This window comes from Silurus aristotelis (assembly GCF_946808225.1).
Source record: "Silurus aristotelis genome assembly, chromosome: 22".
Taxonomy (NCBI): domain Eukaryota; kingdom Metazoa; phylum Chordata; class Actinopteri; order Siluriformes; family Siluridae; genus Silurus; species Silurus aristotelis.
The window spans coordinates 9,764,973-9,788,879 of NC_139595.1; the positions used below are offsets into that span (position 1 = coordinate 9,764,973).

At 37.8% G+C, this 23,907-nt stretch overlaps 1 protein-coding gene across 1 annotated transcript in view; it reads left to right on the forward strand.

The window, feature by feature from the left end:
* The window catches only part of kcnab1b (potassium voltage-gated channel subfamily A regulatory beta subunit 1b), a 61,250-nt gene that overhangs the window by 19,317 nt on the left and 18,026 nt on the right, over nt 1-23,907 (forward strand). Inside the window, exons 3-8 of the mRNA XM_083525976.1 lie at nt 4,887-4,924; nt 9,230-9,309; nt 10,265-10,309; nt 10,591-10,635; nt 13,581-13,624; nt 20,035-20,121. Coding sequence (XP_083382102.1) covers nt 4,887-4,924; nt 9,230-9,309; nt 10,265-10,309; nt 10,591-10,635; nt 13,581-13,624; nt 20,035-20,121 — 339 coding nt within the window. The remainder of the gene's footprint in view (nt 1-4,886; nt 4,925-9,229; nt 9,310-10,264; nt 10,310-10,590; nt 10,636-13,580; nt 13,625-20,034; nt 20,122-23,907) is intronic.

A 23,907-nucleotide genomic window follows, 5' to 3' on the forward strand; every position in this document is an offset into this window, starting at 1 on the left:
GAATATCTGTTCTGCCAAGATTCGAATAGCATGTGTTCTGTTTCACTAGAGGACACAAAACCATGGACCATGTATATACAAGTGTGGCTGATGCTTACAGGTTCACACCTCTCCCGCACCTCGGACAACCGGACCATCTCTCTTTGTTCCTGCTGCCCAATTTTTCCCCAGTCATCAAATTGTGAGACCTGCGATCAGGTCTGTTAAAGTCTGGCTGGATGGGGTTGACATTGCTCTTCAGCAGCAGTTCTCACATACAGAATGGAGTGAATTTGCTGCACAGGCCACCACTGACTGTCACCAATATCAACACCAACTCTGTTCTTAATCACATCAACAGGTGTAAGTATAGGGTGACCACACAAAAGAACATCATAGTGTTTCCCAATCAGAAGCCATGGATGAAACGGGAGGTCTGTTTCTGTTCAAAGCTCGCAACACATTTTTTGCAGGGCAAAAGTTGTTTGTTGATGTTGTTTGTTGATCTCAGCTCAGCTTTTAGCACTTCCAAACTAATTGTAAAGCTGAAACAGCTTGGCATCAGCACACATCTCTGCAACTGGACCCTGGACCAACAGACCACAGTCTGTCTCCTCCAGTCTGTCTCCTCCAGTCTCACCCTCAGCACTGGGGTTCTTCAGGGATGTGTACTGTCTCCTCTCCTCTACCCCCTTTTCACACATGACTACATACCTGCCTGTGCCTCAAAGAGCATCATTAAGTTTGCAGATGACACCACAGTGGTAGGCCTGATCAGAGGTAACAATAAGACGGCCTACAGGGAGGAGATCCAGCACCTTGTAGCATGGTGTGAGAACAATAACCTGGAACTCAACACCAAGAAGACAAATGAGGTCATTGTGGACTTTAGACCATTCCATCAACTATGTTGGTGTTGAGCAGGTACCCAGCTTTAAGTTCTTTGGAGTCCACATCTCCGAGGATTTCACCTGGTCCCTGAACTCTTCTATCCTGATCAGAAAGGCACAACAATGCCTGTATTTCCTGAGCAGACTTAAAAAGTCCCATCTGTGCTACAGGATACTTGAGAACTTTGACCGCTGACCATAAAGCCCTTTAGAGGGTGATGAAAACTGCCCAACAAATCATTGGCATTCAGCCACCCACCTTGAAGGACATTCACAAAAAACGCTGTCTGCAAAGGGTAAGGGGCATTATCAAAGATACCTCTCACCCCAATCATAGACTATTTACCCTTCTCGCAGCAGCCAGATGCTACAGGTGCTTCAGAGCTCTACAAACAGACTGAAGAATAGCTTTTTTCCTTTGGCTGTTACTAGACTGAACAACTGATCACCATACAATGTCACTTTCTGATTTTTGTTTTTTTGCACTGTTTATCCACTATGCATTTTTTGCACCATCCATAACTTGATTATCACCACACTGCTATATATTCCACCCATATTTATTCTGTATATACTGTACCATACAGCATTTATACTTAACATACATAACTATATCATGTAATTTGTGCATGTCATCTCCCGACATTTATGCATAATCTTTGCAAAGTATATTGTATATTACTATATATTCAATTTAATTCATTTTTAATGGTATAGCGCTTTTAACAATGAACATTGTTTTAAAGCAGTTTTACACAGACAATTGTGGTGATAAAAATGAATAAGATGTTCTTTATAGGTGTAAGTTTGTCCCTGTCGAGCAAGCCAATGGCGACTGTGGCAAGTAAAAACTCCCCAAGATACATATAACATATATACAGTATGTGTGTATACATGTTATTACCTGCTGCACCCTCTGTACATTATTCAACCTCAGCCCTGTAAATATAAACCCCATATCCCTATTTATCAATATTTATTGTAAATAGGCCACTTATGCACTTCTGGTTAGATGCTAACTTTATGTCATTGGCTCTGTAAATGTAACTTGCAAAATGACAATAAAGTTTAATCTAATCTAATCTAATCTAATAATAAAGTCTAATACATCTAAAGCGTGTTTGTTGTCTGAATGTTTTGGAGATGTGTGCAGCAGTTATTGATTCTAGTCTGGGATATTAGACTGAGTCTCTGGACACTTTAAATGCAATACTATAGGCTATAAAAGCTTTTTTTTTATTATTAAAGCTGGGTCACTCAGAATCAATGATGGCATATGGTAGGCACACTGCACAGCTTCAATACTACCCAATTTGAAAATATTATCACAGATTATATCGATATTGGGAAAAAAGCATTAACTGTTCAGCCTGTAGTAGAAGCTGTGGTGGCATGGCCAGCCCCATCCACCATCAAGGAGCTGCAAAGGTTCTTGGGCTTAGCAAATTTCTATTTACGGTTCATCCACGTCTACACTATGGTGGCAGCTCCACATTTACATTTTCATTTGCGTCATTCAGCAGACGCCCTTGTCCAGAGCAAAGTACAAAAGTGCTTTGAGTCTCTAGCAATAAAGTAATCTACACTGGTTTGCTACATTACAACTTAAGATAAATCAGCCTCTCAACTCTTCAACAAGGAAACCCAAAAAGCTTCAGTGGACGGCTAAAGCACAAAAATCCTTCGACGAGTTGAAACAGCGATTTACCACAGCTCTGATCCTGAGACACCCAGACCCAAGCACACTCTTTGTGGTAGAGGTGGATACCTATAACTAAGGGATTGGGGCCATACTCTCTTAACGCCATGGCCAGCCATGTAAATTAATTCCCTGTGCATATTTTTCTCGAAATTAAACCATCGCAGAGAGTCACTATGATGTGGACAAGGAAGCACTGCAAGAATGGAGACACTGCTTAAAGGGGGCACAGAATACATTCCAGGTGATCACTGACCACCGCAGCCTTAAATACATAAAAAAATGCTAAAAGATTGATCCTACGCCAAGCCCGGTGGCCCCTGTTCTTCACCTGATTTAATTTCACAGTCACATATAGTCCAGGGTCCAAGAACAGCAAGGCAGATGCACTATCACACCGCCATGACCACATCGAAAAACCACATGTCCCAGAACCTATCCTACCCCTCCCTTTGGTGATCATCGCTCCCATACAGTGGGATATCATGGAAGAAATCCAACAAGCTTTAGGTAACAAACCCACCCACCCCGAGCTGCCCACCTAACAAACAGTAAGTCCCAGCAGTATTACGGCAGCAGTTCTTGGAGTGGGTACACACCTTTCTCAGTACCACACTGGTCCAGAGGGTGAACCCCGGTCTTTCCATGGTCAGAGGAACTCTCAGACATAAATGTCTGGTTCCAGCACAGTACAAAGGTATGGGAACAGGCTCACGTGCGTCTACAGAGAGTTTCGGCGTCAGGAAATGCAGGCGAATTGGCTACCGGTTGCAAATACCATCACAGTACAGTATCTCAACCTTCGTTCCATGTATAACTACTCAAGCCGGTGCACACACCACCCCAGAACAGCGAACGAGATCCCCCACCACACTTGGAGATTGATGGTAACACAGCATGCATGGTATGAGAATTTCCAAGGTCATGTCAAAGGGGTGGCAAACTTCAATGCCTGGTAGACTGGGAGGGTTATGGGCCTGAAGAACAATAATGGTGGACAGGAGTGACATTTTTGATCCTTTCCTCACTGAGGAATTTCACCAAAACCACTTAGACCAACCAGTGTGGGTGACAGTATAGAAGAATTCTTGGAGGTGTTCCAAAAGGGTAATTCTGTCACAACTTCCAAAGAAGTGGCAGCAAGCTGTTGCCTGAATTCTGAACATCTCCAGGTCATGGGTTATTTCCTGTGTTTAGCCCTTACAGTATATAACATGCTAATGTTATGCTACACTGTGAAAGTATTGTGTATCTTGCACATACCAAGCCTTGACTCTGGTTCATGTTCAAATTAGTGCATCGACTTTTGCCATGTTTCTGATTCCTTGCTTGCATGTGTTTAGATTTTGTTTACTTTTTGCTACTTAAGGTTTTCTGTGCACCAGACTTTTATGCCTGTTTCCTCAACTCAGGTTTTGGACCTGCTACTGTGTTGTGAATAAACCACATATGGATTCTACCTCCCTTGTCCCTGGAAATATGTTACATAGTTTGAGGTAAAATAATGTAACAGTCCATTTAGCCTAAAGATTTGGCCCATCTGAATAATATGTAAAAAAAAAAAAAAAAATGTAAAGAATAAGCAATTAAGAGAGAACATACAGAAAGGAAAGTAAATGTTATATAAATGAAATGAGACATTATGCACACCTCACAGGGACAGAAATCCGGATTTGGTAAATGACTCAGTGCTTCCACCCATGGCCACATAAACATTATGAATCATGGGTGTTGTAGACTGTGGGCAAAGTCATTATATATATATATATATATATATATATATATATATATATATATATATATATATATATATATATATATATATATATATATATAATATCTCAGATGTCTTATGGTCAACCTTTTCACACTACTGCTCTGTAAACATTAAATGTAAAATATTGATATAACTCTAGATGGATTAACATGGACTGCTTGAATTCAGAATGTATGACCCAATGGTATTATCTTGCAATGCCATTAAAAAAAAACTGTGACGCTGTGTAAAATGTAAATAAATACAGAATGCAATTATTTGCAAATCTTTTAAACCCATATTTTTTTTCAATGTAAAACACAGCATATCAAATGTATACACTGAGGAAATGTACTCTTTTAAAGAAAAAATAGGGTAATTTGGAAATGGCTGGCTGTAACATATCACATATAATGTTTCTAGGAAACTGAGGTAGAGAGGAAATGATCATTCACTACATCACTTCAGACAAATCCATCAAATAGATATACTACTCTCTTTCCTATGTATCACATACTAAACAGTTTTTTTCTGTTTTATCATTTTCTTCTTTCTCTTTCAGGAACATGGGTGACATTTGGGGGTCAGATTTCTGATGAGGTGGGTACACCTAACAAACATCCATACACAAGCAGTAACATTTCGTTTTATATAAAAGATTCATCTTTCAGCAAAGCTGAGCTCATCTGCAGTGCCAGAAGCCAGTGAGCTCTATAGTAACACCACATATGAATCATTCTGTGGTGCTCTCCTACTAACAATAGCTATATTCTGCGTGGGTTCTTGCTGTCTCTGACATTCACTGAGGCATAGACACAGCCCCATTAGTCAATCATCCATCATAAAGGCTCCTGCAGAAAGCTCACTGTCTCCAGAGGCGAGGTCTTTGATGTCCAATCTCATCATGGTGGCTATCTAATCAAATTAAGATTGGAACACCCCCCTTTTTATCGCCCTATAGTAAGCTGTCTAACTTAATAACATTTATAATTGGTGCTGTTGCCTTCATGGTCAAATCAACACACCACCCTACAGTCACTGTCACTCATTATAATAACATACACATCATGCACATCATCATCATATGCACACACACACACACACACACACACACACAGAAAGAGAAAGAGTTTACGAATTTACCAACTCTTATCTCACAGTATATTTTTATTATTATAGTACTAATATTAGTTGTTGTCATTATTTTTTGTTGTTGTTGTCATTGTATATAATATACCCAATTATACAGAACCACTAATCTGAAAGAAGAAAGAGAACAAAAGTGGCAGGGCAGATTTATCTAATTTATTTGTGTTTTTTTTTTTTTTTTTTGTTCCCGAATGATTATTGTTATTATTAGCTCTGCCAGCTATGTTCCATTAAATAATATTGCAACTCTGAACAACTGCTATTTTTAGCTATCTTAATGAAGACGTTGTGCATGAATATTTTCTATAGGGAAAAAAAATCTAAATCAAAATAGAGCGCAATACAATGTTTGAAAAATATTAAACTCACCATTCCTGAATTGAAGTGCTAATGGCTATCATATACATGCTGGCCGATAGTTAGTTGCTGATTGATTCAGATGCTTAGCAGTCAATTGACAAATATACAGTGCCTTGCGAAAGTATTCGGCCCCCTTGAACCTTGCGACCTTTTGCCACATTTCAGGCTTCAAACATAAAGATATAAAACTGTAATTTTTTTGTGAAGAATCAACAACAAGTGGGACACAATCATTAAGTGGAACGAAATTTATTGGATATTTCAAACTTTAACAAATAAAAAACTGAAAAATTGGGCATGCAAAATTATTCAGCCCCCTTAAGTTAATACTTTGTAGCGCCACCTTTTGCTGCGATTACAGCTGTAAGTCGCTTGGGGTATGTCTCTATCAGTTTTGCACATCGAGAGACTGAAATTTTTGCCCATTCCTCCTTGCAAAACAGCTCGAGCTCAGTGAGGTTGGATGGAGAGCATTTGTGAACAGCAGTTTTCAGTTCTTTCCACAGATTCTCGATTGGATTCAGGTCTGGACTTTGACTTGGCCATTCTAACACCTGGATATGTTTATTTGTGAACCATTCCATTGTAGATTTTGCTTTATGTTTTGAATCATTGTCTTGTTGGAAGACAAATCTCCGTCCCAGTCTCAGGTCTTTTGCAGACTCCATCAGGTTTTCTTCCAGAATGGTCCTGTATTTGGCTCCATCCATCTTTCCACCAATTTTAACCATCTTCCCTGTCCCTGCTGAAGAAAAGCAGGCCCAAACCATGATGCTGCCACCACCATGTTTGACAGTGGGGATGGTGTGTTCAGGGTGATGAGCTGTGTTGCTTTTACGCCAAACATAACGTTTTGCATTGTTGCTAAAAAATTCGATTTTGGTTTCATCTGACCAGAGCACCTTCTTCCACATGTTTGGTGTGTCTCCCAGGTGGCTTGTGGCAAACTTTAAACAACACTTTTTATGGATATCTTTAAGTAATGGCTTTCTTCTTGCCACTCTTCCATAAAGGCCAGATTTGTGCAGTATACGACTGATTGTTGTCCTATGGACAGAGTCTCCCACCTCAGCTGTAGATCTCTGCAGTTCATCCAGAGTGATCATGGGCCTCTTGGCTGCATCTCTGATCAGTCTTCTCCTTGTATGATCTGAAAGTTTAGAGGGACGGCCAGGTCTTGGTAGATTTGCAGTGTTCTGATACTCCTTCCATTTCAATATTATCGCTTGCACAGTGCTCCTTGGGATGTTTAAAGCTTGGGAAATCTTTTTGTATCCAAATCCGGCTTTAAACTTCTCCACAACAGTATCTCGGACCTGCCTGGTGTGTTCCTTGTTCTTCATGATGCTCTCTGTGCTTTAAACGGACCTCTGAGACTATCACAGTGCAGGTGCATTTATACGGAGACTTGATTACACACAGGTGGATTCTATTTATTATCATTAGTCATTTAGATCAACATTGGATCATTCAGAGATCCTCACTGAACTTCTGGAGAGAGTTTGCTGCACTGAAAGTAAAGGGGCTGAATAATTTTGCACGCCCAATTTTTCAGTTTTTATTTGTTAAAAAAGTTTGAAATATCCAATAAATTTCGTTCCACTTCATGATTGTGTCCCACTTGTTGTTGATTCTTCAGAAAAAGTTACAGTTTTATATCTTTATGTTTGAAGCCTGAAATGTGGCAAAAGTTCGCAAAGTTCAAGGGGGCCGAATACTTTCGCAAGGCACTGTATGTACAGTGAGGAAAATAAGTATTTGAACATGCTGCTATTTTGCAAGTTCTCCCACTTAGAAATTATGGAGGGGTCTGAAATTGTCATCGTAGGTGCATGTCCACTGTGAGAGACATAATCTAAAAAAAAATATCCAGAAATCACAATGTATGATTTTTAAACTATTTATTTGTATGATACAGCTGCAAATAAGTATTTGAACACCTGAGAAAGTCAATGTTAATATTTGGTACAGGAGCCTTTGTTTGCAATTACAGAGGTCAAACGTTTCCTGTAGTTTTTCACCAGGTTTGCACACACTGCAGGAGGGATTTTGGCCCACTCCTCCACACAGATCTTCTCTAGATCAGTCAGGTTTCTAGCCTGTCGCTGAGAAACACGGAGTTTGAGCTCCCTCCAAAGATTCTCTATTGGGTTTAGGTCTGGAGACTGGCTAGGCCATGCCAGAACCTTGATATGCTTCTTACAGAGCCACTCCTTGGTTATCCTGGCTGTGTGCTTCGGGTCATTGTCATGTTGGAAGACCCAGCCTCGACCCATCTTCAATGCTCTAACTGAGGGAAGGAGGTTGTTCCCCAAAATCTCGCAATACATGGCCCCGGTCATCCTCTCCTTAATACAGTGCAGTCGCCCTGTCTCATGTGCAGAAAAACACCCCCAAAGCATGATGTCACCACCCCCATGCTTCACAGTAGGGATGGTGTTCTTGGGATGGTACTCATCATTCTTCTTCCTCCAAACACGTTTAGTGGAATTATGACCCAAAAGTTCTATTTTGGTCTCATCTGACCACATGACTTTCTCCCATGACTCCTCTGGATCATCCAAATGGTCATTGGCAAACTTAAGACGTGCCTGGACATGTGCTGGTTTAAGCAGGGGAACCGTCCGTGCCATGCATGATTTCAAACCATGACGTCTTAGTGTATTACCAACAGTAACCTTGGAAACGGTGGTCCCAGCTCTTTTCAGGTCATTGACCAGCTCCTCCCATGTAGTTCTGGGTTGATTTCTCACCTTCCTTAGGATCATTGAGACCCCACGAGGTGAGATCTTGCATGGAGCCCCAGTCCGAGGGAGATTGACAGTCATGTTTAGCTTCTTCCATTTTCTAATGATTGCTCCAACAATGGACCTTTTTTCACCAAGCTGCTTGGCAATTTCCCCGTAGCCCTTTCCAGCCTTGTGGAGGTGTACAATTTTGTCTCTAGTGTCTTTGGACAGCTCTTTGGTCTTGGCCATGTTAGTAGTTGGATTCTTACTGATTGTATGGGGTGGACAGGTGTCTTTATGCAGCTAACGACCTCAAACAGGTGCATCTAATTTAGGATAATAAATGTACTGGAGGTGGACATCTTAAAGGCAGACTAACAGGTCTTTGAGGGTCAGAATTCTAGCTGATAGACAGGTGTTCAAATACTTATTTGCAGCTGTATCATACAAATAAATAGTTTAAAAATCATACATTGTGATTTCTGGATTTTTTTTTTTGATTATGTCTCTCACAGTGGACATGCACCTACGATGACAATTTCAGACCCCTCCATGATTTCTAAGTGGGAGAACTTGCAAAATAGCAGGGTGTTCAAATACTTATTTTCCTCACTGTATATACTGTGTATATATGTGTGTATAACTGTCTCGGTGTGTTTGTGTGTAGGTAGCAGAGCAGCTAATGACAATAGCCTATGAGAACGGGGTTAACCTTTTCGACACAGCTGAGGTGTACTCAGCTGGGAGGTGAGTATGGTCATTCTGTTCTACACAGTCAAGTATAGTTCACTTGAAGTAATGCTAGAACCCACAAAAAGCACTTTACAAATAACTGGATGTCATTTTTGTTCTTTTGTATGAGTATTTTTTATACAGTAAGCCTGCACTAAGCCAGCATTAGCTTAACCTTTTCACTTGACTTGACTTTTTTGTATAGTGCAAGACAACACAAAGACTTTGTAACACAGAAGCACAAAAAGAAAAATAAGCATGCCAAGATCGTATATTTGTGCAAATTGCAGCATGTTTTATATTTGGGCAAAAATTATCTGTTAGTTGAAGATATTTTGTGATTTTTACTAATATTATAACTTTTTAATGACACTGGTATCTAACATATCTCCCTGATCATCAGGATATGATCTCAGGCTAGAAGGCTTGAGTGAAGATATTTGACCTGAGGGTAGCAACTTATACAGTAAAAAGTGTTTGTTAGTTAGTGTTCTTCCCCAGGCTTATTTAGCTGCCCTGTAACTCTCTGACAAAACGCGGTGGCTGTATTCATCACGCTCATCATTTACTCGGACTGTTAGCTCTTATGCAATAGAGGAGCCTGAACTAGCAGAGATGTAGCCACAAGTGCAGCTGACAAAATGTGTACAAATAAATTGGTTTAAAAGCAGTATCCCTGTGTACATAGCCAGATAAGATATAAAATACAGGCTATTGCAAAAAAATAATAATCTGATTACATTGTTCTGACAGCTAAAACAATACTATGCCAGTTTAAGCATGACATCTTACTACAAACTTTACATTTAGAAAATTAACATAGACAGAAATTTGACACTTCAGCTGAAAATGTTTTTAGATTTTCTATAATGTTTACTAAATTACTGAGGCTAATGAAGGTCATTGAGAGACACTTTGCACCCAGTACACCAAATTACTTCATTTCTAATGTGTGTTTTCCTCTCTTTAGAGCTGAAATAATTCTTGGAAATATCATTAAGAAGAAATGCTGGAGGTAGGAATCCAAATACACTTTTTGCTAAAAAAAAAAAAAAAAAACGCTAATCCATAGCTTGTCATGCTGATGTAATCGGCTACAATGGCAATGTGAAATACTGCATAAATGATTCAGCTAAATCTGTATCAGGTGAAGGGTGTGTAGGTCGCAATGTATGGAGAAAATACACTGTTATTATGGCAGAAATTAAACACAGATGAATGATACCAGCTGTGTCTAACTCATGTTTTCTTTAATTGGCGAATATCTTTGATGTGTGTGTAAATTCTTCTATCTAGGAGATCAAGTCTAGTGATCACTACCAAACTTTACTGGGGAGGAAAGTAAGTAAATGAAAATCTGGATATAACTTAATGATGTGATGCTGTAGTTATATAATTCTTAAATTTTATTTAATTTTTATCCATTTACAGTTTTATTTGATGTCATGGAATGTCCATTAAAATGTTAAATGCTGCTATTGCATATATTAAAGTAGCAGTTAACAATTATTCCTTCACCAACTGCTCTGTTTGAATTCTCCTTCTAGAAGATCATAAGATAAAAGAAAAAAAACATCACATGCTGCATGATGTAAAAGCAAAGCGCAAAACCTTTTGCCCAGAACACTTTTGTCTCCCAGGAAACTTGCAACATTATATTTGGTTTACAAAGTGTGACATAATATGTGTGTGTGTGTGTGTGTGTGTGTGTGTGTGTGTGTGTGTGTGTGTGTGTGTGTGTGTGTGTGTGTGTGTGTGTGTGTGAGAGTTGACTGATTTTGCAATGTACTGGAAAGCTAATCTATATGCATTAGCCACTAAGCTGAAGCTCAATTCCATCAAGCGAGTAAGAACGGCTCCAATCAGAGCAGACACTCTTCTAAAGTCTCTAGCACTTTTTCATAATGGTGGATTACACTGAGAGATTCACACAATTAAAGAGGGCAGGCGAGAGAGAGAGAGAGAGAGAGAGAGAGAGAGAGAGAGAGAGAGAGAGAGAGAGAGAGAGAGAGAGAGAGAGAGAGAGAGAGAGAGAGAGAGAGAGAGAGAGAGAGAGAGAGAGAAAGGTGCTGGGATAAAAAGCAAGATAAAGAAAAAGATTCCATTAAAATTCTGACAACAGGAAACACTGTTACATTACAGATTAAATTGAATGCATTCGATATAGAATTTAGACTGATCAGCTCTGGTTCAAAATTTGTTGACATTTTGTTGTAGCATTTCAAAGTGGATTTGTGTTATAACCTTGAAGATGTTTTTTCACTCATCCAAGGGTATTTAAAAGCTTTTTAAATGTATTTTAATTCAAAGTACAATCCATTTGAACAGTATGCATTAAAATTCATTTAGGCCGTATTAGAATGCTGCTTCATTGCTTATACAAAATCCACAAGTAGATTAGAAATGTCCCTCGCTCAAATCAAACTGCATTGATTTGCTAGTCATTTCTTCTAATAATGTTCACCTTTGAAAAGTGATGAAAACAATTAGGACCGGAGTAACCATGATATTTGTTTTGAATTAACATGCAAAAATGGTTGCTTTATACAAGCAAATTCTGCAGATTTTTATCTAACTTCACAGAATGTGCAACTTTGATATCCAACAAGATGCTCTTTTAGGACACATATTATATCTCTGTAAAGACAGCCCCTTGTATGTATGATTCACAAACATAATGTTGGTCTCCTGACCATCACACCTTTATGTGTTTTTCAAATATTTAATTTACCCATTGCTGTTATAGTAACCTCAACTTTTCTGGAAAGGTGTTGCACTAGATTTTGGAGCATGGATGTAGAGATTTTCCCATGAGCATTATTGAGGTGAGCATCGATGTTAGGTGGGGATTGCTGGCATGCAGTTGATGTTTCAGTTCATCCCAAATGCACCCTGTGGGGTTGAGGTCAGGGATCTGTGCAAGCCACTTTGTTTATTTTTTTTCCATTTAGATATTGGCCTCCATGTCTTTATGGACCACAATTTGTATTCAGGGGCATTTTCAAACATGCAAATACATTTACATTGCAAAAACCTGCTTTTTTCAATTATAGGCCAGTTTTAGGAAGACCTACAAATGGGTGTGATGGTCAGTGTATATAAATAATAATCATTATATGCTTCTTTGTGAGTTCCATAGTGATAATCCATGTGTTTCTCTCCATGTAATTGATCACCTGCCTGTCATCACTATGTAATATACATAGTTATATATAATTGTAACATACATTATTATTACATATATTATGTAAATACAAAGTGTTTTAATTATAAAATGCTCTTTCAATAAACATCTGCAATTTCAGTGGCAGGCAGTGCTGTCTGTACTGGAAAACATTTTGATCACTTGTTGTAAGACATCTTTATACACATATTCTGGAGAAAAATCACAATCCTGTTGATTAAAGAGCTGTTATAATGACAGACAGGTAGCTTCTAATTTATTTCATATTCATACATGTCACAGTATCCTCGAGCTTGTACTTACCCTGTCATTGGTAATTAATAGGTTATAATAAACAAATGCCATGAACTTCTTGAAAACAGTCAAATAAAATATATCCAAGTCAGAGGTCTGAGTGGAAGTGGAATAGTAACAGGCTTTTTGTGTCTGGACTTATAAATTCTCTACCAGAAGTTTCTCAAGATGCAGCCAGACTGAAAACAAGTGATGTCATAGTACCTATAGTGCAAATCGCAAGCAAGAAATAGTAGCATTTTTTTTGTCTTTTCTATTTTGGATATGATATGTTATTAAGAGATGTTGGATAATTAAATTTTGAATGCCGTGTGTGCAGTATTCTGTGTCAAACTGCACACTTTCATGATTTTTTTTTCTCCAGCACTACCGGCAATAAATCACTGCCTACACCCTACTGCCACTTTTAAAGCAAATGAGTCATTTACAAAATATAAAATTTTTATATCTGCAAAAAAATAGCCAAATAAGCACTGAATACAAGCATCAATTTTTTTCTACAAACTGTACTGTCATTCAGGAAGAGGAGACATTCCACAAAAACACAGTTTGTGTATGGATTTTATTTATTTTTTGTTTTCTTTAGTTGATTTCTTTTTGGGATGTTTTGCAAAAAAATAATTTGTAGTTGTTATCCCCTCCTGGTGGGTGAGCAAATGTTACCTGTCAGCCAATATCCATGAATAAATAAGACACAGAGTGAAACAGCAGACTATCTTAGGTTTTATTTGGAAGGAAGGAATTCTGGCATGAGAAGTTTAATAGAATGCAGAGGTCAAGGCTGAATCTCTCTCTTTTTCTCCTCTAGAGCAGAAACAGAAAGGGGTCTCTCAAGGAAGCACATTATTGAAGGTAAAAATTTTTTCAGTCCTGATTCTTTCTTTTATATTGCAGTGCCTCTTCGACTTTCCTTTGCTCTTCTTCGTTTTCTCTCATGATTGAACCATTTATACTGCCTAATCCTGCAAGAGGTAGCTAATCCTGAAAACAAATAACTCCAGCCTCTTAAAAGGGCCCTCTTAAACACACACACATTAAACATATGGTTATATCATGGTTATATTTTCATCCACAACATGGTCATACATTTATTACAGATTCTGCTTTGCAACCAGTTTAATGATTAACATTAGCAAATTGCTTACAGTCTACTGTAGCCATGCGCATACACGTCTATATAACAAACTAAAAATATTACACATAGCTGTTTAACTGTTTAGCCCACCTACATGTAGGCAGAAAAAAGTTTTTGAGAGACCAGAATTAATGTTATGCCAAGCAGAATAATTACCTGTCTGGCAGGAGTAAAGCTCATGCTGACCAACCCAGATTTATTTTCCTTGTCCTCCTTCTTCTTTTTACAAAACGGAATATTTAGTTTTGCTACCTGACTTTACCATTAGCCTTCCGTGGTCTTTTCTTCCTAGGATTTTTGCACTTTCTGCCCACTTCTGCTACCTACGCTAAAAATTATTGACAGTAATACAAAGACACCTCGATGTGTTATTGGTTAACACATTCGCAGTCACAGCGATTGTTTTTTTTTTTTCTTCTTTTCTCAGACCATCTAATTTTTTAACAGCTGTTGGAATGTGACAAAAAATTAACCCTTTCTTTGATTGTTTAAAAATAACACAATCTATTTTTAATAACTTCTTTTCTATTGTTGCCCCTTAACTTTTTTCTCAGTGATGAGGAATTCAGTGATCCTGTGAGACCTTCTGTTGGAGTTCGGAAAATCTCTCCTTATATTTAAGCTTGAAAGGCTAAGGAAAACATTTCTCAGTTTCTGGCTTTTCTTTGTATAAAATAAGATAGCCTTTTAAAATAAATATAACCTATTGTGAGGTTTTGTAAATTTTTTAAAGCCTCAAGTGCCCACACATATACAAAATAGAGTTCGAGTCAGTGGGTGTCAGAGTTTTGGTCACTGCAGCCACAACTGACTCACTGCAGCAGCAGCTGATTGGCTGAGTCAGACAGCAGGTCAGTTTGAAATGCTTTAGTAGGCTCAGGTGTGACTGTATAAGATGCTCCTTTTGCTCAAGCACCAGCGGCAGGGGAAAAAATCATGAAAATCTGAGCTTCCCACCCTTAAAGACCAATTCAAATTAATCACTAAAAGAATCAACATTTCCTACATATATCACATTCTACAAGTACATCACATATTTTAATTCAGATTGGTTGTATACTGTTTAACTAATTGTCAGGCTTCAGTATATAGAACAGATGTTTGCTCAGGGAAATACTTATTAAGAAAATGTATTTAACACTTTATTTACAGTCTACACTTTAAGCCAGGAGTTAAGTTTACTTAAAATATTTGATAAAACTGGTTGCCCTAAAAATTAAGTAATGTTTCTGGATAAACTGGAGTTTCACCATAGTAAATATAACTCAAAATGTGTATTTATTCTAACAATTATTTTCAGTTCAATAGAAGTCAATAGACTTCTTCTTCTTTCGGGTGCTCCCATTAGGGGTCGATACAGCGGATCATTCATCTTCATACTACTCTTTCCTCTTTTCAAATTAACTACCTGCATGTCTTTTCTCACCACATCCATAAACCTCCTCCTTGGTCTTCCTCTTTTCCTCCTTCCTGGCGACTCCATCCTCAGTATTCTTCTACTGATATACCCCTATGTCCCTCCTCTGCACATGTCCAAAACATCTCGATCTCGCCTCCCTCACCAACAAATCTCAGCTCAACTCTCAACTCTCAACTTTCAACATCTTCAGCTCTGCTACCTCCAGCTCCATCTCCTGTCCTTTTACTCAATGCCACTGTCTCTAAACCATACAACATCACAGGTCTCACCACAGTCCTATAAACTTTCCCTTTCACTCTTGCAGATAGTCTTCTATCACAAATCACTCCTGCTATCACTCTTCTCCATCCATTCCACCCTGCCTGCACACTTTTCTTCACTTCTCTAACACACTCTCCATTACTCTGCACTGTTGACCCCACGTACCTGAACTCCTCCACCTTCTCCACCTCTTCTACCTGCAACCGCTTCACTCCCCTGCCCTCCCTCTAATTTACACACATGCGCTCTGTCTTACTCCTACTGACTTTCATTCCCTTTCTCTCCAGCGTGTATCTCCACCTTTTCAGGGTCTTCTCAACCTGCTACCTACTCTCACCACAAATCACAATATCATCTGCAAATACCATAGTCTATGTAGACTACTGTCTGTCATCGTCCGTCAACTTGTTTATCACCATCCTTAATGCAGTCCAACCTCCACCTTGAACCAGTCTGTGGTTTATATTGCACATTTCACTGCAGTCACACTGTCCTCATACATGTCCTGCACCACCCTCACATACTTCTCTGACACACCAGACTTCCTCATACAATACCACAACTCCTCTCTCAGCACCCTGTCGTACGCCTTCTCTAAATCCACAAATACACAATGCAACTCCTTCTGTCCTTCTCTATACTTCTCAACATTTAAAGCAAATAATGTGTCTGTGGTGCTCTTCTTCGGCATGAAAGCACACTGTTGCTGAAAGATGGTCACCTCTTCTCTCCCATAACTTCATGGTGTGACTGATCAACTTTATTTCAGTTAAATAGACTAAATTATTTTAAGTATTTTGTTTTGTCAAATTATTCCACTTAACCTTGCATTCAGTTATATACAAATACAAGCCAACAACAAAGAGCATGTTTTTACATGTATTGCTATTTAACTTTTCATTTCAAAATACAAAAAAGTGAGGAAACAAGTTTAAAACAAGTTTGCCGATAAAAATAATTTTCAAAAGAAGAGTTAATCTTTCCAAAGGTAAAGAAATACCTGCTGGACAAAATGGAAAGTGTTTTGGATAGTTCTATTGCAGGTCATAAATTTATCCAAATAGAAGACAGAAGGCCTGAGGCAGGTTGTCCAGTTCCATCACTGAATTCCCTTCCAAAATAATGCACACTCAGGAAGGGTTTAGGTGTGAAATAATTAATTAATAATAATTGCATCAGAAAGAAATTTCTCAGGTTTCAGATATTAAAATATCTTTATTTCTGTTCTGAATATGTATGAAAGCCTTATGGTTTTAGAACAACATGAGAGTGAGTAACTGATGACGTGATTTAAATTTTTGGGTAAACTAAGCCTTGAAACTACTGGAAAAGAAAAAAATACTAATTAAAGCCCATTTTACTTTTTTGTAAACAAATATTTTCAGTCTGCCATATTAACCAAATCATTTTGATTCTGAAAATTAGTAGCAAACAGTCTTTATTAATGGATTAAAATGTTACTTTGCATCTGCAACATTTACAACAAATTAACTTACGGAGCAGATCTTGAAGAAAGTGGAAGGATCACCCCCATCAAAATGACGTGTAGTCCGCAAAGGCAAAGGGACCCAACGTCTGTTGAAAGATAAAAAAAAACAAGGAGAGGCAAGAAAAACAATGCAAATAAGTTTTTATGCTCATAATCAGTCCCTTGATGGGAAAAAAATGAGAACAGACGACTAACAAGACATTCAAGTCCAATTTTGTCAGTGAAATCTTGCAGTTTAACGGACGAATTGTCCGAAATTGTTTACAAAAAATGGTTAGCCACTATTTACAAACATCTTTTTAATAAAGAGGAATTAACAAATGGTATTTTGACAAACTATGTCTGCCGAATTCGCCTGTCAGGTGTTTCAAGTTTGACCCACGCAAGGGCAAAAATAGTGAAAACATTCAATTTAAATGTGTGAAAAAAATTCAGGTCTCACAAACAGCCTCTCAGTGGGAAATAAAAAACCAAAAACTGATGAAAACATTCAGAATGAACTACTCACCAAAATCTCTAGGAAAGCACATGCAACTGCACACAAAAATAGTGTCGCCTAAATTAGTTATTCACACATTCAAATATGTCTACAGAAGTAGTTGTATATATTTACATATAAGTAATACAATGAATCTTAAATAATTTTTGTATGTTGCAATTAATTTAATCTAATTAGATATAAAATCCAGGATAAAAGTGTGACAATGAACAAGTAGTTTCTAGTAGAAGTGATCAAACTATTTGCATTTCATCAAAGCATAATTTATCATATGCTGTTACTCAGTTGATAACCACAATTGAGAATTATATTAAGATAATGACGAATCAGCATATTGAGTGATTTTTGGCAAAACATTTATTTAGTGTTCTGTAACTTGTGACATGAAAGTCAAGGTTTAGAAAGTAGTGTAGCTAACTTGGCATATTTACACTACAATTATTTTTAATTTTTTTATATTAATATTGAAATAAGTTTAAAATATGCATTTATACACATTGGTTAACGGGTTGTATTAATCTGTGTAAATGTCTCAAAGTATCTTCATGCACTGAAGACACATTAAGAAGTTTAAGTATAATTTGAATTATTATGAAGTTGAGAAATGATAATATTAGCTCATTAAACCTTATGTAGTTTCTTTTACAATAACAGAAGAATTCTTGTCCAACATAAGCAGTAGCCTAAGTTTTAATTCATAATCCAAACAGATTCATTTAAAATGGGGAGGAGGTGGTAATGTATTTATTACTAGTGCATCTCTGGGAATTTAGTCCTGTTCAAATTAATCATGCCAGTCATTAATTTTTTTTAAATACAGTGCCTTCTTAGTCTGGAAATATTATGCTGCTTTTTATGTATAGATTTTTTTATTTAATGTGTTTCTGTTCCACAGGTATAGCAACATTTCATAACAAGCAGTGATAATAAAGGTTGTAAAAATCAGTTTACATTAAAGATATGAAATTATGTATTAAACTTAGAACAATTGGTGCAACAACCACAATTTTATCATTAGAACCAGTATATGATATTATGTAACATTCATCTATCTTTATGTGCAATGTTTTAGTGAAAGATTAGGCTTTGATATTATTGTATTCAGAATTATGATGATATCTCTATTCAAACAAATTGGGTGTTTCAGTAGACTCTCATCAATATTCCAAACTCATATTTATCTCTGGGTGCAGCTATTAATAAACATGGAATTACCTTCACGGCTATGCTGATTACACACAGCATGGCCAGAGGTTTGTGGACACCTGACTATAATACCGAAATCAGCTTTTGGAATATCTCAATCCAAATACAGTCTCCCTTTGTTGCTATAATACCCTACAGTCTTCTGGGAAGACACATGGGATTTTGTATTTGTGTTAATTCAGCCAAAAGAGCATTAGTATGGTCAGGCATTGATGTTGGCTGAGGAACCCTGGGCTGCAATTAGCATCCCCACCCAACATTGGAAAAACCATGTCTTTTATCGAAATCACTTTGTGTATAGCCACATGGTTATGTGGGAACAGGTTTTGGCCACTTACCTCCAGTGATAAAAAAATTATTCACTGCTTCCAACTTTGTGGCAACAGTTTGAAGAAGGCATGTGATGTTGGGGTGTCTATATACTTTTGGCCATGTTATATAGATGTTTCATTAAAACTACATAACAGACACTAACTTCAAAATGGAGAAATGTGTACAGAAAAGTAGGCACCGACACACACACACACACACACACACACACACACACACACACACACACACACACACACACACACACAAACACACACACACACACACACACAAACACACACACATACATACACACACATACACAAAACACAAAAAAAATAGGTTTATTTACCCCTTTTAGCCATTATGACAGCATTAGCAAGTTGAAATTCTTTGGTTTATCCCCCTGCAAATGCCAGAAATAGCTCTATGCTAATAATACCTGCGTGAATTAAGCCGGCAGATCCAGAACAGTCTGCCTGGCTAAATTCACACACGCTTGGAAGATGTGTTCAATAAAATTACTGTCGCTGGGGTTGTGAGGGATTATAGAGCGTGAAGAAACATGACAGGATGAGAGTGACATTTGTTCATGGGATTAATTAGAGCAAACTACCTCGAGGTGGCAACCAACACATGTGCATATACACACACACACACACACACACACACACACACACACACACACACAAAGAGTTGTACCTAACAGCTACCTAACAACTCTGCTTAAGCTTGTCTGTTACCCAATGACTCGCTATTAACCCCTTTCCCTCTACTTCTCTCTCTACTTTTCTCTCACTCTATCTATGTAAATGAACCAATTTTCAAAAGAGGCAGACTGGATTCTCCTTTCATCATCTTACTTTTCTTTTCATTATTTTGCTAATCCTCAAGAAATGACTCTCTCTCACTCTCTGTTTCTCCACTCTCTTTTGCTCTTTAGGTCTTAGAGGGTCTTTACAGAGGTTACAGTTAGAATATGTGGACGTCGTCTTTGCCAATCGGCCTGATAACAACACTCCAATGGAGGGTAAGTGCGAGTCTAAGTGATTATACAGAACATTTTATAGTCCGATTTCCAGTTTAAAGGAACCCATTCTGCAACATTTCAACAATGTTACTAGTTACTAAAAGCCAGAGGAGGACAAGCCGTTATTACACACATTAGATCATCCTTTCTTGCGTTATGCTAATTACACTACATAAGCAGTTAAATGTTTGCTGTAAGGCGGTTGTTATGTAGGACAATTTGCCCCAGTTACATGTTTCCAGTTATTTAAATTTCAATTCATAATTGCTAATAAATAAATAAACAAATAAATATAAAAGACATTAAATTAAAACCCACATTTAATTAGAGCATCTTTTGTTTACTCATATAAACAAATATATATATATATATATATATATATATATATATATATATATATATATATATATATATATATATATATATATATATTCCACCGAAAAATAAGTTTCAATCACTAAGCATTAGTTTTACTGTTTTATCTGAAATCAAGCACCAAAATCCGCCATGATTTACACATCCGGCAAATAAAACCGTCCATCTGGAAACAGCAAAAGTTCTGTTTGGTGTCCTCATGATTTACGTAATTTTAAAGACCATAAATAATTTTAACATTTACAAAAATATTTTGTCTTCATGCTCTTTGTTGAGTTTGGTTTCACTAATAATAAAAATACATGCCCATGTTGATGAGTATTAAAAACTTAAAAACTATAAATATTTAGGTACATTTAGAACAGATACAAATGTTCAATTAAGTTGTGGTTGATCACGCCGAAATATTTGAATCGATTGACAGCCCAAATTTATACATTTTATATAGATTATATTTTTTTATGTAAATAAAAAAAGGATTTGGCATGATTAAAATATATAAATTTTTAACTAGAACAAATTTTAATTAATTCACTTGTCAATTTTAAGTGTTAGTCAACAAAAGAAATAAATCATCTTTTGTTAGGGAGACCAGTGAAATACATACATATACATAAAAAAATTAACTCTGGTAACTGCTCAAGAAGTAATGCATGGTAAGTCTATCCAGCAACTTTTGTACACTGAAGCTGGTGTTAATGAACACACAACATTTTACCCTAACTATTATAGCTGTTTATTAGAGACAATCAGACTTCATATATATTTTGTTAATAATCACTTCAGCCCTGGAATACGGTCACCTTGCATGCATTGGGAGCAGGATGATACCATTGTAGCCTTTGTTTGGACAAAGTGCACAAAAATACCCTGCAGAATTTTATACAGGAGAACCTGCTGAGGTTCCTTATATACCCTGTGTTGGACCAAATAGTGATAATGTGATCACCAGATCAACTGGTAATCTGATCTGTTCACACCAATGGGTGGTGCACATCAACATTTTAGCTAACAGATGGACTTCTTTAGTTTATACAAGATCAAGATAGTTCTGTACAGTAGATAGAGTGCGGCAGTGATTACAACCTTTCTATTCTGTTTAAAGGTGTGCTGGTTTCTTGGTCTCTCATGACACTGTGGCATTGTTGATCCAAGTGATATTCAATACCCCTAGATTAATTTGGACCCTTAGGTTTCTCTGTCATTATTCTTTGGAAACAGTGCCAAGCCAGTGGTAACTTAATAAGAAGTTTACAAGCAATTATAGACATGTAATGGCAAATGTTGAGCTTTCAATGATCTTTACATCAAATCCTTGGTTAGGAAAATAGCACTGATTAATCAAGTTTATAGGACTGTGGTGAGACCTGTGATGTTGTGTGGTTTAGAGACAGTGGCATTGAGTAAAAGACAGGAGGTGAAGCTGGAGGTAGCAGAGCTAAATATGTTGAGATTTTTATTGGAAGTGATGACGATGGACAGGATTAGAAATGAGTTTATTAGAGGGTCAGCGCATGTAGAACGTTTTGGAGACAAGGTGAGGGGGTGCGATTGAGATGGTTTGGACATGTGCAGAGGAGGGACATGGGGTATATCTGTAGGAGAATGCTGAGGATGGAGCCGCCAAGAAAGAGGAAAACCAAGGAGGAGGTTTATGGATGTGGTGAGGGAAGACATGCAGGTAGTTGGTTTGAAAGAGGCAGATGTAGAGGACCGGGGGTATGGAGAAAGATGATGCGCTGTGGCGACCCCTAATGGGAGAAGTCCAAAGAAGAAGAAGTAGAAGAATCAAATGCACTCCAAATTTTTACTTATTTTTTTCTCAGGACAAAAATAAATGACCAGATTTGATTCCGAACACTTAATCAATGTTTTGAATCATTTCTTGTTCTGTATTGCTTGCTGTCTGCTGTTAACTTCTGCACAGCATCACATTTGTCTTGTGCGTTCTGTGATAATTCAAGCTGCACTGTTCAACATGGAGGAAATCACTGCCCTATATTTACTTTCTGACTTGCAAAGTCACGCCTCTGCCCCTCATCCCTTCCCCATGCCTCTCTATCCTAGTCTCTTTCTCTCTCAGACGGGATTAAATGAGAACCTGTGGGGAATAGACAGTATATTTTTGGGCTGATCTGCGTTGCAGCAAGACTAAGGGAGAGAGAGAGAGAGAGAGAGAGAGAGAGAGAGAGAGAGAGAGAGAGAGAGAGAGAGAGAGAGAGAGAGAGAGAGAGAGAGAGAGAGAGAGAGAGAGAGAGAGAGAGAGAGAGAGAGAGTGTGGCAGGATGACTGAAATAACTGCAGTCTCTCACCAGTGGCTCATTTCAACCTTGCACAAAGAGAGAGGAGAATCCATCTGGATGGCTACATGTGTCATGTGCAACTAAAACAGAGAATCAAGAAGACAGCAGTTAGAAAGAGAGAGAGAGATAGAGAGGGAGAGAGAGAGAGAGAGAAAGAAAGAGAGAAAGAGAGGGAGAAAGACCTTGCAGGATTCTGACCTTCACATATGACTCCCTGCTGCTACAAACATATCTCTCTCTCTCTCACACACACACTCACTCACACACACACACACACACACACACACACACACACACACACACAAATACCAACCAAGATCTGTCCCAAATCCAACCACTCAAATACTTGATGAGTAGCTGACAGATTCTTTTAAACTCAACCCCTAAAAGTGCAGCAGTGTTTTTTTTTTTTTTTACATACTTCTAAAGTAACACCATATCACACACATTTCACTGAGGATTTACAAAGAAATGTCTAAATTCCTCGGTGTACTTTTAGCCAAGCACATTTTGCAAGGCTTGTAAGAAGCTACGGTTTTTGTGTGTGAATGACAGTCACAGGCTTTGTCACAGGGCGGAGTACTGCAACATTCCAGCTGACAGACTGAGCAAAGTTTCTACATGACAGTATGTAGTTATTTTTTCCCCTAGTTATGTCAGATTGTTTAGCCAAATCCATGTAAATGTCAGCTTCACAAGATGTATACCGTGCCCTTAATGGTGCAAAAAATTGCATTGATGTGAAACATTTCATTTGCGAGTCATTGTCCGCTTTCAGGGCATGTTACAAAAAAGTTGTTTGGGGGTCGTCTGGTGTTCAAAGAACCTCAAAAGTAAATAGTGGATGAGTTTAAGTGAATGATGAAATGCATTCTACATTGAACATCTGACATGGAAACAAGGCTTAGAGACTCAACTATGCATAAAAACATTAGAACTGGGATGCAGAAAAATACCAGCAGGTGCTCTGGACTGATGAGTCAAAATCTGAAATATTTGGCTGTAGCAGGAGGCAAGTTTTGCGATAGCGCTAAAGAGCAGTGCAATAATGTGTGTTTGAAAGCAACAGGAAAGCATGGTGGAGGTTCCCTGCAAGTTTGTTGCTGCA